Source organism: Fusarium redolens (assembly GCF_020744475.1).
Source record: "Fusarium redolens strain MPI-CAGE-AT-0023 chromosome Unknown BKA55scaffold_21, whole genome shotgun sequence".
Lineage (NCBI taxonomy): Eukaryota > Fungi > Ascomycota > Sordariomycetes > Hypocreales > Nectriaceae > Fusarium > Fusarium redolens.
In genome coordinates this window covers 716,920-731,380 of record NW_025763684.1, presented here as the reverse complement: position 1 = coordinate 731,380, position 14,461 = coordinate 716,920, and the positions used below count along the sequence as shown (strand labels likewise).

The 14,461-nt window shown below is 47.8% G+C and overlaps 2 protein-coding genes across 2 annotated transcripts; one reads left to right on the top strand and one right to left on the bottom strand.

The window, feature by feature from the left end:
• Positions 1-1,688: 1,688 nt before the first annotated feature.
• BKA55DRAFT_582678 (uncharacterized protein) lies at positions 1,689-2,450 on the top strand. Its single transcript, XM_046194135.1, has 2 exons — positions 1,689-2,165; positions 2,218-2,450. Exons 1-2 carry the CDS (start codon positions 2,020-2,022, stop codon positions 2,441-2,443), a joined length of 372 nt encoding a protein of 123 aa, XP_046043507.1. The 5' UTR covers positions 1,689-2,019; the 3' UTR covers positions 2,444-2,450.
• Positions 2,451-3,356: 906 nt separating this feature from the next.
• On the bottom strand, positions 3,357-4,185 carry BKA55DRAFT_582676 (uncharacterized protein). Its single transcript, XM_046194134.1, has 2 exons — positions 3,982-4,185; positions 3,357-3,926 (listed from the first exon to the last, which is right to left on the bottom strand). Exons 1-2 carry the CDS (start codon positions 4,039-4,041, stop codon positions 3,441-3,443), a joined length of 546 nt encoding a protein of 181 aa, XP_046043506.1. The 5' UTR covers positions 4,042-4,185; the 3' UTR covers positions 3,357-3,440.
• Positions 4,186-14,461: the final 10,276 nt, after the last annotated feature.

The following is a 14,461-nucleotide window of genomic DNA, read 5'->3' as shown; positions in this document are numbered from 1 at the left end:
TGTCTTCGGTGTTTTGTTCAACCCAAGGTCACGAATTTGACGGCTCGTTTGTGGTGTATCGTCCGAGTCAAAATACGGCCTAGGTTCGGGAGTCGCTCTTGGGCTGCCATTTGGCTTATCTTCCTGGATTTCAGGGTGCCGTAACGCTTTCGCACGTGAAATTGGCCAGTTTCCAGTGACCCTCCAGCCAGACAGTATGTTCTTCTTAGTCATTCCAACTCGGCGAGCTTTGGCGTAGGCCCTGATGAAATTGACCTTGTCCATAGGAGCGGAATCAGTCAATGAAGCGAACTTTTCCAACTCTCGTCGATATGCGGCCTTCAACGCGTTGAAGACTCCATTGTCCAGTGGTTGGAGTCCATGAGAGCAGTGTGCTGGCAGATAACAGCAATAAACGTTGTTCAGGAAGCACGTGACCATCCATTCATCGTTTCATCACTCAGTACTGATCTTGAGGCGGGTAGAATGAAGAACATACTGTTGCATGGCTTCCATGACCATCTAAAATGATCAGTCTAGCGTCTGACTCGTCAGCAGGTGTTGTCTGGGGCAGATAAACTCTTTCAAGCCATTCAATGCCTATATGGTCATCAGTCCACCCGTTGGGCGAAGTTATGTAATACCAGTCTGCTATCTTCTTGAATTCCTCAAGAAACCACTGTTTCTGGAGTTCTTTCCCCTTAAAGATTATACCGGGGATTAAGGCGCGGCCATCGGCGGTAATAGCTTCGATAAATGAAGTCCAATTTCGAGCTTGTGGTCCCTTGAGAAATGCCTTCCGCTTTGGGTGAGCGCTTCCAACAACCAGGCTATCTAAGCCTAAATAAAAAGGATTAGTCAGTCAATTTCAAGCACTGACAAGGTATACAGATAGATACTTGCCGAAACCTGTCATAATACCCCCTTCGTCAACGTTGACGGTGTTTTCAGGCTTGATCCAGCCATACTGGCCCTCCCTGATATCAAAGTACCAGTGAACTGCCTTAGGCGTGAAAGAGTCGAACCTATTGGCTTCTTGACGTCTACCCATCTTGGTCTTGAGGTCTGTGCGGCGCTTGATAAATCTAGTCACCCAATTGCGTCCTAACTCGGAATGTTCGCCCTGCTGTCTCAACAAGCCTATGACACAAGCGCGGACCTGATTGTGGGACGGAGCATAGCCTAAGGATTCCTGACGGAATATCCAGAAAGCCAATCTGTCCTCTTGATTCTTAGACAAACGTCGGCGAGGCTGGATCTGCTCTTTCACGGCTGTCTGGCCGTTAAGTCTATCGATTAGAGTCCTTCGGGGTACTCCCCGTCTCTGAGCCGCTTCAGAGGATGAAAAGCCATTATCAGTAATGTCCAATATAGCCTCAGCCATGTCGTCCTCTGTATATTCCCATCGAAGTCGCGACATAGGCATTTTTTTGTCGTTGTCCAAAACAAAGACCAAAAAACAAGGCAAAGAGCGGTGAGGAATTTGGTCATCTAACTAACAACATTTCCATAGCACAGCATGCATATATCGCATACCCCGCACAGCCTTACAGATTCAAAACAATTACCTCCAATCATTTCTATAGTCAATAACGGTAACTTCATTTAGGTAGATATTTATTTTGGCCAACTTTCGTGTAAGTGAAATTGACGAGTTTTGGTGGTGCTTTTTTTTTTTGCGTGGCGAAAGGGTGGGGTTGGCGAAAGGGTGGTTGTGCATGGTAAGCATGAGACATTTAGGTATAAAGGCATTGTCCTGATCATCATTCAGGCACATATCAACACAGATGCCAATACTCAAACAGATTTCTCAAGTGTACTCCTCTTTTACGTATCTCGCAGTTTTTATGTCGTTTGGACAGCAATGTATGCCATTGTTCCCTCCATTTGAAGCTTCCCACACGTGGGCGGAGGGAGTCAATGGCAACTCAACAAATACCAGCTTTACCAACTTCGACGTTGATTGCAGCAATGTTGACTTGACTGACAGCGAGTTGGAAGCGCTCCAAGAGTGTGTCAGCGCGTCTGCAGTCACCGGAGATGTCACTGATGGTGACTTCGAAACTACCCTTGACGCCAACGCTATGCCTGTCTTCTACACGACTAGCTCCAGCGAAGAGGCATACTATCATGACAACTCGCCTTTTCCACCTAGCGGTCGGTTCTGGAGGACTGTATGCCACAAAGTAAGTAAGCCATCTCGAAGACATTGGACTACTCCTTCTAACATTAATTTAGTTTGCCTCCATCTGGCCCAGAGGCTCTCATTTCTTGTCGTCTCTGTGGTCATATGGCTCCAGATAGAGATTTAAAAAGACATTACCAATCACATCTGCCTAAGAAGTATAGGGAGCGGTATAAATGTTCTGAATGTTCGGGAAAAGACTCTGCTAGACCGGATCTCCTACAAAGACACCAGACGAGTGTCCATAGACGTCTAACGAAGTCTTCAGCGAACAAGTAATCCTATACCATAGAACAATATAACTTATCTTACTTCTACTTATAGCAAATCCTATCATTACCTACTACTTCTACATCTATCTTCGTCATTGTAATATAAATCAGTATCCCACAGCCGCTGTCAGTAGCCAAGTTCTATAATGACAGTGTAACAGTCATTTAAAAGCACTCTTTCTAGAAACCCTTAAGGTTATTATAATCATAAGTAGCACCTTCGAATTATTACAACTGAATCTACCATCCCATTTGACAATATGTGTTACGGTGGCTGGAAAGAGACTCGCGAGAGTCAGTGAAGAAACTATCGTTATTATTATTTAAGGAGCTCAGCAGACAACTTGCGTGGCTGGCTGAAGGCTAGCCATGCACCCTGAAGGTTACTCCTTACCAGATTGTGCAAGCACGGAGTTCGGAATGATATGTACCGTTTTCGAGATTCTATTCGTCGCACATCACTCCAGGTTTCTCCATGAGTTTCTCCACTTGCCTTTTCCGATGATCCCAGCCACGAACCAGTCACTGATCACACGTTGTTAAGCCTTTCATACACATCGAGACCACATTGATAGCCAACAATGCGAGTTCTGTTTTAGTAAATGTTGCTTTTGCTTAGCTAAATTAGAAAGCAATGATAAAAATACATGTTTAACTAAATACTTTATAACATATATTTTAAAAACTAAGTTTTTATTTAGTTATTTTTTAAGTTATATTTATAACTTTATTGTTAAAAAGTAATTAAAGTATATAACATTTTAAGTCTAGGATAATACTACTTTATATTTCTTGCTTATTGATTTATACTTATATGTCCTAATCTTTTTTCCCCTTATATAGTTATATACTTTTTTACTTACTTTTATAAGTTATATCTTTAGTTAAAAGAAAACACTAGGGCAAATACACTCAAATAGTTAATACTAACCCTATCCTAACCCAAGTATTATTATTTAGTACTCTTATACTATGGAATAAGAGAAGCAAGCTCTTAGTAACGCTTACTCGCGCTTTATCCCAGTAATAGCAAACTTTCTCCCAACACCCACTACCCACAACATCCGCAAAAGCATCCACGCGGTCGGAACCCAAACATTGACCATGGCGTATATGTGCCTATGTGGTCCAGGAAGTACCGCCGCCACACCTGTGACAGCCAACGTCGCACCTGCGTGGAAAATGTCGAACGCTAAAAACGCAAACAAAACCGTCTTTATCACCTCCTCCGCGTCACCAATGTCTCGCAGTTTGTACCGAGCCACGTACAGGAGCATCGGCTCAATGACGCCACTGAAGGCAAGAGCGGCGATATATGCGTACCAGAGGCCGCGGAGTTGCGGAGTGTTCCAGGCCGATTCAGCGTCGCATGGCTTGTGCACAGGAGAGGGCGACCAGAAAGGCCCTGCACTATCGGACGGGGCGAGGGAGTGAAAGTGGTTAGAGGGTGATGCTGGGACCAAAAAAAGGGACGTGAAGATCACACTTGGCTGTGGAAGAGTCAATAAGCTGCCCATTGAGCTAAGAGTCTGTCAGAATGTGTACCTCGAGAACCATGAAGAGAATCTGATAGTGCCATGGAAAAACCTCGGAAATTCGCGTCATGATGCGATCCTCTCCTAATATCCAGCTGAAGGTCGATTATGAGGTAGAAAAAGATACGAAAATGCTAATGAGAGATCGAGATTTGCTACTGAGAGATTTTTTAAACGGCGAATCCAGGCGGTGTAATCGTGCAAACTATATTACCTTCTGTCACCCCGAATTTGCCCCTTTTTTAAATTGTCTCGTGATGATCCTAGGTTTAGGACACGTAATGCGGACCCATATGTTTTTACTTGATCTGGCTAGCGTTGCTTGGAGAATGAAGTGATTTGCGTCGCAAGGTCTTCTTGAAAATTAGTGTGCTAAGCGTTCAATTTTCTAGATTTATGCCTCGATATGTCTTTTGCGGCGTTGCGATGATTTCTTTAAAATGCAGTATAACCAAGATATCATTACTGTATACAGGGTACCATTGAGGGTCGTGTTTGAGCTCATGCTTTAATGGAGAAGTGGGAAAGCTCCAGCGAGCGATTACGCGCCTAGGAATTATGGAGACCAATGCAGGCGGGTGGACTGACCAATTACATTCGGCAAAACAAAGATGCACGTTTCATTCAATTGATGTGCCGATGAGGCGACTGCAAGTTCCAGTTATAGCCCACGATTGACCCAAAGCCGAAGAGACTTTACCATGTACATTGTCCTCTGCTTCGGTTCCCCCTATCTTCGCAGTGAAGTCTTTGGAACCATCAGCAGTGTCGAGATAGTTCACCTCTTTTACACAGTAGATAAGGGTTGGGTGGGGGGCCAATCTGTAGAACACGAATTTCGTTGATGGCGAGCGGCTTGGAGTTAGAAGTAGTTCAAAAAGTTCGCCTACTCAAGTATTCACGACAGGAACGGGGCCCGTTCCGGGTTTTAGACCAATCATATAGGCTAGAATTGACAGGGATAACTCTATCTCAGAACGGGTGTTGTTTATATTGCGCAGTAGTGCTGGGTGAAAATATATTTATGAAACTTAATTGTTCATTATTGAGATGAGAGTTCTTCTCGGGTTTATATCTCTAGATAATTTCATCTAGGACTTTGAACTTTAAATCTAGGACTTTCAGACTAACAGTCTGAATCCTGAAGATAAGGGGGATTCCCGGATTTTCCAACACGCCCCCATCTACCTTGTCTTCAGGGCACAGAGTCATCGTGGACGTCAGTACTCCAAATAATACGACCTGCTTCCTCGATCGGACATGCACTAACTCGAATGGCTTCTAGAAAGTGACCATGGCTGACGGCGTTCAACGGTTTAGTGAGTCCGTCTGCTACCTGCTCGTGTGTGCTGACGTATTGCACATCAATGTTCCCGGCTTCAACTTCTTCTCGGATATGGTGCTCGGTTAACGGAATGTGCTTTGTCCGTTGGTGAAGCTCAGGGTTTCTGCATAGCTTTAGGGAACCCTGGTTGTCGCCGTTCAGTGGAATAGGCATGTGTAGTGGCAGGAGCAGTTCAGAGAAGAGGTTCCTAGTCCAGGCCAATTCTCTGGCACATTGGGAGAGTGCTGTGTATTCAGCCTCGGTGGTCGATAGTGCTACTGTTTCGTGCCGTTTGGCCCTCCATGAGACTGTAGATCCTTCAAGTTGAACGAGCCATCCAAACGTCGATCTTCCCGTAACTGTGTCGCCTTTCCAATCCGAGTCGGCCCAAGCTGTGATGCTCCAAGCGGATTCAGGATCTTTCTTGACGCCCCCAAGCACCAGGCCGTGGTCTCTTGTCTGCTGTAGATAGCGAAGACCTCTTTTGATCAATCGTGAATGTGCTGGTGGTGGATTCGACATGTATCTTGAGAGTACCGAGAGTAGAAAAGCTAAATCGGGTCTGGTTTGGGTCATTCCATACATCAGCGAGCCGGTTTTCGAGCTATAGTCTTCTCGTTCCTCTGGAGAAGCCGAGTCGCCATTGTCTCTTGGTTGCAGTGTCGAGAGTGAATTTCGCTCCATGGGGGTCTTGACCGGTCGGCAATCTTCCAAGCCGAATTTCTTTAGTATTCTGGTAAAATATGCATCCTGGGAAAGGTAGATCAGCCTTGAGTTCCTGTCTCGGGTTATTCTTACTCCAAGAAAATGGCTGACGGGACCGAGATCAGTCATTGTGAAGATCTCTCCCAGGCGGGCTTTGTACCCTTGGATTGCTTCCTTGTTGCTGCCCATGATTAGGAAGTCATCCACATATGTGATGATGATCACTCCCGTTGTGGGATTGTGATATACGGCCGTGTCAGACGTTGCTTGTCTGAAGTCAAGGGATTCCAAGGTCTCCTTCAGCTTCTTTTGCCATTGCCGAGGCGCCTATTTGAGTCCATAGAGGGATTTGATCAGTTTGCAGATCTTCTCGGTTGAGAATCCTGGCGGACGGTCTTCTGGGTGTTGGTCGAAATACTCGACAAGCCCTTCCGGCATTTCGATGAAGACTTCTTCGTCGAGGTCCCCTTCCAGGAACGCCGTCGACACGTCCATCTGCTCAATCTCCCAGTCAAGACAGGCAGCAACGGTGAGGAGAATTCTCCAAGTCGCCGCCTTGGCAACAGAGGCAAAGGTCTGGTTGTAGTCAAAGCCGAACTGTTGTTCAAAGCCTCTGACCACCAGCCGCGCCTTGAACTTGTCCAGGTTGCCGTCCTCGTTTTTCTTGACCTTGAATACCCACTTGACTGTAAGTGGCCTATTGTGAGCTTGGTTGCGGTCCAGCATGCGCCAAGTTCCTTTCGTGAGGAGACTGCGCAGCTCACTGTGTATTGCTCTGAGCCAATGCTCCCTTTGCGGACCTTGAAGCGCTTCAGTCATTGTTTTGGGCTCAGTGATCACCTCTTTTCGGAGATCGGGCAGCTTAGCTGATGTCATGGATGTTGTCGTCTGTCCATGCTGGGGATTATGCACCTCAGCATGCTGAAGATTGTTCACTTCAGACCTTTGTGGGCTTGGAGTCTTTGTCTGCTCCGTGACGGACTGTGGCCGGCTTGAGATGGGAGCTCCGTTCTTGCGGATTTCCGGCTCAACATCATGCTCAGTTTCGGTCAGGAGTTCTGTCTCCCTAACCTTTTCGTAGAATTTCACATTTGCAGAGCGGACGATCTGATGTCCCTTTCTGCGAGAGGGCACCCAGCAGGTGTAAATCTGTGAACCTTCCATGCATAGGTAGATTCCAGCCTCTCCTCTTGGACCAAACTTGTGTGATCTCAATCTTCGTTCTTGCGGTATGTGTATCGTGACTTGTGAGCCGCAGATTCGTTCTCCGGATAGATCCGGCTTGTTGTCTTGTCCGGGCAAGGCTTCATTGAGAAAGCTTTCCATGGGAGTGAGGCCATCAATTGCCCTGGTGGCTGTCACGTTTGTCTTGCGCACCATGTCTTCCAGGACCAATGGCCAGAGCTCTATCGGGATTCTTTCTGATTCCATGGTTGCTCTGACTTTGTCAAAGATGATGCGGTTAGAGCGCTCAGCAACTCCGTTAAATTCAGGAGTATATGGTGTCGTCTTGATGATCTTCACGCCGTGAGTGTACTCGAGGTTCTTGAGAGACCCACCATAGAGCTCAGAGCCGCCATCCATCTGGATTGCATACACTCGGATGCCATACTGAATTCGTATCTTGGAGATGAGCTGGCCTAGAAGTTCCGAAGCCATCCCCTTCCTCGTGAATGTGTAGGCCCATCTCATTCGATGCCTGTCATCTGTGGCAATCATTCCCCATCGTTCGCCTCTAATGCCCGGTGGATTGACTTTGAAGGTGTCAACATGGATGAACCCGGCCCTCAAGGCTCGCTTCCGTTTATTTCGTGGAGTCCATCGTAGGGCCTTCGCGATGTCGCAGGCGAGGCAGTAATTGAAAGGCTGATGATCGTGGTGGTCGTCACATTACATTCCTCTGGTTATTTTGGCAGTCTGCGATACCTGATATATGTTGACGTGGCCGAGTCTTCGGTGCCAAAGATCGACATCCAGGCATTGCTTTGATGAAACAATGTGGTGATTGCATGGTTCTGGCTGGAGTTCGGAGACGGCCTGGTTTGGAACGGCAGTCTTTCCGACCTCAGTGTTGACGTATAGACCGTCCCTTCCTATGCGGAGGAGACCAAAGACGTCTCCTGTTGGGTCGTATATGTCGTTACCGTCAATCCAGCCGCCGTTCTTGTACAGCCTGAGCCCTGACATGACGTTTACCGGAAACTCAGGGATGAACAGCGTGTCTTTGAGGTTGACTGGGACCTGATCGCCCCATTTGTTTATGAAGCAAATTTTGACTGTCCCTCGGCCGGATGGGTACACCTTCCCACCGCCCGTAACGAGGACCGTTCGAGTTGCAGGCTGCAGCTCTGTGAATAGGCTTTGGTCGTTGCAGATATGGACTGACGAACCTGTGTCGAACAGCCATTCCGCGGTTGAAAAGATGTTATCAAGGGAGACCTTACATATCTCTGTATTGTCCATCGGTAGCTCGTCTGAGACGCTGTCTTCAAGCATCAGAAAAGATCGCTCGACTGTCATGTGATTTGATTCCTTGATATGGAGATTCTTGGTGTTGTCGCGTTGAAGATCATGCTCCATGAGTTCCAGTGTTGCTAATAATATAAACAATATGATATTGCCAATATGAGCATGACTCATATTGTATTTATTGCCAAGAACCCAATACATTGGCAGTGTGACAGTACACCCAATATATTCCACGTGACCCCACCACTATACCGCTTCTGCACAAATCTCGTCACCCTGAAAATCACGTATCCCAAACCATGACTTCAGGCACTCCAATGCTTCAATTACATCACTCCCAAGTCGATTTCGACGGTCTGTAATGGTTATCTTTGCACCAGAGAAGAGTCTTTCAGGCTCCGCAGACATTGCAGGAATTGACAGGGCTGCCGTCAGATCAATCAAATCAGATTAGGGCGTAAATCTGAACTGAACTGATACTTTACTCTCTGCATCTGATCTGATTGATTGATTGATAGATATCTGATATAAAATAGGTCACGTGGAGCTATTCCCAGCCTCACGATTCTGCCCGTGGGATCTGACTGCCTTGTTGCTTAAGCATAGGCCCCCCAGAGTAACACACCCTCCCCTTATCCAGTTCTTCAGTAGTTGGATCGACTCAATGCTCGATCCAAGTAGAGAGTGTCGCTGTGAGCTGACTGTAAGCTTCGCAAGACTGAATGCTCTCTCACAATCGGTTGACATGGCCGGGATTGCAAGGACATCCAATGCAAATCTACTTAAACGCGGAAAAGCATTGCTATGATCAATCCACCAAAGAACAGGGTTATCTACCTGTTCCGGCTCGAGCCTATAGTATCGTTCAAGCTCACTGCCTGTTACCGAGAGCTTAGGCTGCCGACTTTTCACCCACTGCTCAAACCTACTTTGCTCAGGTCGGGGCGTCAACGAGGAGGTGGCCGAAATACTCTCAGAAGCATCATCGTCGTTTTTCGAGTACCAACGCTCAAAGTAGGCTTTGATGCCATCCTTTGCATCCCGAAGCCATTGTAGCTGCTCTGGGGAAGTCCAATTAGTCTCCAACCACCGGAGGCCAAGGTCCGGATTCAGAACAATAGAGGCCGCAAACAAAGGCGACCGCCCCAGAAGAGTATAATATTCGTTCAGCTTAATCCAAGCCGCGTTTATGCTTGCCCTGATACTAGCACGCTCTTGACCCTCCATACTGGCAATGTTACTTACGGAGCGAGCATCGTCCTGCAGGTAGTCTCCTCGAGAATGTACAGGAAGAGCACCTTCGTTAAACAATGGGCTGGTGGATGGACAAGCCGAAAGAACCGTTTCGCGATGGCGGTGTAACGGCGTGATCTCAAACCCTTGGAGTCGGGATGGTAGTCGTGACTGGCGCAAGGGTCGCTCTCGAGTTTGCCCGACTACAGAAGGCCGCGCAGACATTGACTTCGTATCTGCAACCGATTCAAGCCCCTCCCCCTGAGCTCTACGTCTTTCCTCCGTAGCATGATTCGCAGTTTCATCCTCGTAGAGAAGCTTCCAATCTTCTAGATGTTCCAGAATATACTCCATCCCTGTCATGACCTCCCAGAGCCGGCCGTGGCCTCCACTTGTACCCCATCCTTGTGTTCTCATTGTCATATTGTAGATTGGCTCCAGGATATGACTGACTTCCCTAAGGACCTTCCAGTCATCGGAGGTCAGGATATCGGCCGCGGGAACCCTTTTTGAGGCATCTGCTTCCAGCCCTAAATCTTGGATGAAGCTATTGAGCTCAGACTGCTTGATCAAGGCGCGCTCGATCATCATGTAGGTCGAGTTCCATCTCGTAGCGTTATTTTGTATCACTTCCAGCTCAGCTGTTGACTCTTCCGCAAGCTTATAAATGTCTGCCTCTTCCTGCTCCCTAGCATGTGCTTTGAATGCTTCAGTGCGCTGCGGAGAGGCCCGGATGAACTTGACGATATTATGAAGCTTCCCAACTGGGCCCTTAGCTCGCCAGTGTTCGAGGTCTTCCTCGACCCGCTCCAGCATGCCATAAGCCTCAGATTGAAGTTCAAAAGAAGCTGCATCGTCGCCATAGAGGAAAGCTTGGGCAACAAGGTTTAAGATATGCCCGAAACATCGCATCCTTCGTGCCTCCGCATCCGCTCGAGTTATCGAGGCATCGAGGTTCGTGTAGAAGTTTCGCAAGCAAACGTCATTGCTAGCTGCATTGTCACAGATCGAGACCCCAATCTTGCGATCAATCCCCCAATCACGGACAACATTTCTTACAGTGTAGGCGATATTCTCGCCAGCGTGAGATCCAATCTGCCTCCTGAAAGCAAGTAGCCGGCTTTGGTGTGAGTTACTCTGATCAATGAAGTGGCCAAATATCGAAATGAAAGCTAGTCTGTTTGGAGACGTCCACAGATCGAAGCTGATGTGTATCTGTGTGACGGCTTCGTCAAGCTCCTCCCTGACGGCAGCTTTCTTCAAAGAGAGTATGTCTTCCAATTCTTTCTTGGCTGAAGTTCGACCCCAGGGTATCTGAGCATAAAGATCAGAGTCTAACTGACGAAACAGCTCTTGTAGGTAGGTACTCTCGAAGGTAGAGAAGGGAAGATTGGAATCAATAATATAGCCAACTGAGAGTTCTCTGATCCGTGCCATCTTCGCTCGGGGATGAACCAGGGAAGAAGAGGCTGGCCGTTTCTTCGATGCGCTTCTTCGAAGATCAAGAACTGACGAATCGTCAAATGAACCCGGTTCGAATGTCTCGGTGGTCCTATGAGCTCTGAAACCGTCAGTGATAGCCTGGAGATAGGAAAGTCTGACAACTTGTAAAGATGAGCTTGTGCCGAGGATGTCGACTGAGCATTAAAGAATCGTGGCGCGCCCTTGTCATCACAGAGTCGGCAACACCAAATATCTCCGCTAGATGTATTGTCTCTCTTTAATTCCGCGAGGAACCAGCCATGGTTTCCTATCCAGCTTCGCCGACCTCTGCTCTTCCTCCTATCTAAGAGGCTTGCAATAACGAAACGTCGTTGGCCCCAGGTAATCTTGTGAAGGTCGTCAACGGAAGAATCGGTAGTCGAGGCCAGAGCCAAAGCTGCAGCATACTGCTTGGCGATGCTCTTAGGTCGGGACCCGAGACGAGGAAACGTAGGTGGTGGCGATGGCGACGGGCTGCTGACAATACTGCCTTTCAAAGCGGTTTCGGACATTATAGATCATAGTTAGCAAAACATGTGGATGGCTTGAAACTGAACAGCCGAGATGCGTTCCTGACGACTCAAGGCTTGCTTTGTTCCTCTGGCTAAATCTACATCGTATCAGAGCGAGAGGTAGAAAAAAGGGGTGATCTACCTTCGTATTCGCCTCTACCTGAGACCCCGGCAGGCAAAGGTCCGGGACCAATCAGCTCGGCTGACCCCTGTAGCATCCGTGGCTTCCTAGGGAGAGTCACGCTTTCCGGAGCCGGAACATACAGATAATCCGGTGTATCTAGGGTAGCTGCTCTCCATTCAGATATATCAGATATACAGACGTTGTATTTGAATTGATTGATCTGACAAAATTCCATATCTGATTTGAATTGATTGATCTGATTGATATATCTGATTGTTAATCTGATCTGACGGCAGCCCTGGGAATTGACAGTATATCCACGGCCATCTTGCTCAGGCTCGGGTAGGTTTTCTGCTGCGTCTCCTCTAGCCACCATGCAAGGGCGCTTGTAAAGCCATAAACCCGTTCAGAATTGCAATATCGCTCGTATTCGTCCATGGCGAGCGACGGCTGCAGATGCTTGTTCCTCCAATTCAAGAACTCGTTCGTGGTTGTCGATGGGACCTCGCAGGGAGGAAGCGGTGATTCCACAGGTTTATATTCGTTCCACAGCGTCTCAATCAACGTCTTCGATGACTCAGCCCACTCCTTTTTCCAGTTCTCTTGGATGTAGTGCCATTTGTGCGAAGGGTGGAGCACAATAGCTGCAACATACGCAGGCGATTCTTCAGTAAGACGATAGTACTTATCCAACTTGGCCCAGCCCGAGTTATACATCGGTGCCATCACCGGATCGTCGATAGCTGCCTCCTTGCCGGCTTCGAATTGTGCCAGTACGAAGTCCATGGCCAAGAGGACATTGTAGAGTGTTGCAAACGATGACTCGAGAGCTTTGGTCGTCATCTTCAGCTTCTCCAGGAAGGACTTGATCTTCTCCAAGATGATCCAGTCCTCTAGAGAGAGCTCGTCTCCAGCGCAATCTGTGTCCATCCATTTGTTAAAATAGCCGTCAATTGCATCTCTAAGATTCAATGCCGCCCTCAACATGGTATACCACGAGCTCCATCTTGTGTCATTATCTCGCGCAAGCCTACGGTTGTGGCTGATAGCAAGAAACTTTTGGCTGCGCTGAACACTCCGTTGGATGTAAACGACGAAGTTGTGAAGCCTGCCGAGAGGACCCTTCTTCCGCCACGCTTCAATATGCTTTAGTGTCACATTATGCAGGCCAACATCGTCACGTTCGAGCTTCTCATTGTCGGTGACGAAGAGGAAAGCTTTGGCGGCGAGGTTGATGATATGACCTTGGCAGCGGAGTCGGTGAACTTTGGGATCGTATTGGATGTCATATCGACGTAGGAGGCCTATGGGATGTGAGGGACAATCATTAGAAACAGTGAGTTGTACTGACCAAGCGAAAGGGATCTCATCATTGTATCGTTATTGCCAGCATTATCCATCACGAAATACCCAAGCTTGGAAGCAAAGCCCCATTCGTCAACCACTTCCAAAATTGCCGCAGCGTAGTGATGCAATTTCTTGTACACGTACGTACGTACGTACTGTATTTTAGCCGCTGTACGTACGTACAACTTTATTGTACGTACAAATATGTACCATACAAATTTCCCCCTTCCTTTTTAGGTAATACTGGTAACTTAGCAGGCTTCTCACGGTCCTCGTCTTCTGCCATTCTGGCCTCAAACCTCTGATTCCACCTCAGTGCCAACCCCCAATATATCACCCGTCGACTGTAATACACCCTCCCACTCAAAATCTCCACTGGTGGAGGCCATCACACCATCCATCCAGACCTTCTTGCCCTGCGCATTCACAAATAACTCGAGATATGAATCTTCGAGTTCTAGCCAGTCCTTCTCCTCAAGATCCGCCCAGCGCTTTTTATGGGCGTACTTCTGATCCTTAAGGCGATCTAATACGCGGTCGTTCATAAAAATGAAGGCCTGCATGTCAGCGTGCATGGGCGTAAGGCGATTTCGAGCTTTCGTGTGTATGAAACTAATAGCAGAGAAACTTCGTTCTGAGGGCGCAAGCGTGTTCATTACCTTCACGGCTACCCTAGCCAGAATCGAGCCCTGGTTGAGGAGGCACTGCCACGCCATTGCTGGCTTGAAGCCATCATCGTATACAGCGCTGTGCTTATTAAACAAGCCGTCTGGGCCGCCTGTACGCATTCGGAAGTGTGTGAATTCGGAAAGGGCACGGTGATATTCGTCGTCGTTTTTCAGCTGTTTCTGCAAATACTCTTGTACGCGCGCAAAGACGCTAGGCGGCAGTTTCGAATTTGGACCTGTTGTATCAGGCCGGAGGGCATCGGCGATCCAATGTATATCGTACGTTTGCTTATCGAGCCGGGCTTTGAATATAGCGTCAATGTCGTCCCACGGAATATCAGGAAACTGATCAGCCTCTCCCATCTCAGACCATCTGCTTTTGATTTGCAGCCAGCGATTTATAACGTGTGCGATTCCCGCCCCATCAGCCTCGGAAGCGTGTTGAAATTCGTTCACGGGTTTTAGCACAGCGATCGCAGCCTCTAGTTTTAGCTAGAAGCTGTTGTCTTTGATGATTCGAACCGCTTCGGGTAGGAGAACGGGGCAATCTTGAGATCGCAGCTCATCCCGTACATCTTTTCGAATAGACCAGTCTCTGGCAGGGTCTCGAGAACGGAGGAGGGAGA

What these genes read in the sequence shown, in the direction of transcription:
- BKA55DRAFT_582678 (XM_046194135.1), top strand. Translation starts at nt 2,020, where the DNA reads ATGTCACTGATGGTGACTTCGAAACTACCCTTGACGCCAACGCTATGC. An exon ending in GGAGGACTGTATGCCACAAA is followed by an intron (nt 2,166 to 2,217) that starts GTAAGTAAGCCA and finishes ACATTAATTTAG; the next exon opens with TTTGCCTCCATCTGGCCCAG.
- BKA55DRAFT_582676 (XM_046194134.1), bottom strand. Translation starts at nt 4,041, where the DNA reads ATGACGCGAATTTCCGAGGTTTTTCCATGGCACTATCAGATTCTCTTC. An exon ending in TTCTCTTCATGGTTCTCGAG is followed by an intron (nt 3,927 to 3,981) that starts GTACACATTCTG and finishes ACTCTTCCACAG; the next exon opens with CCAAGTGTGATCTTCACGTC.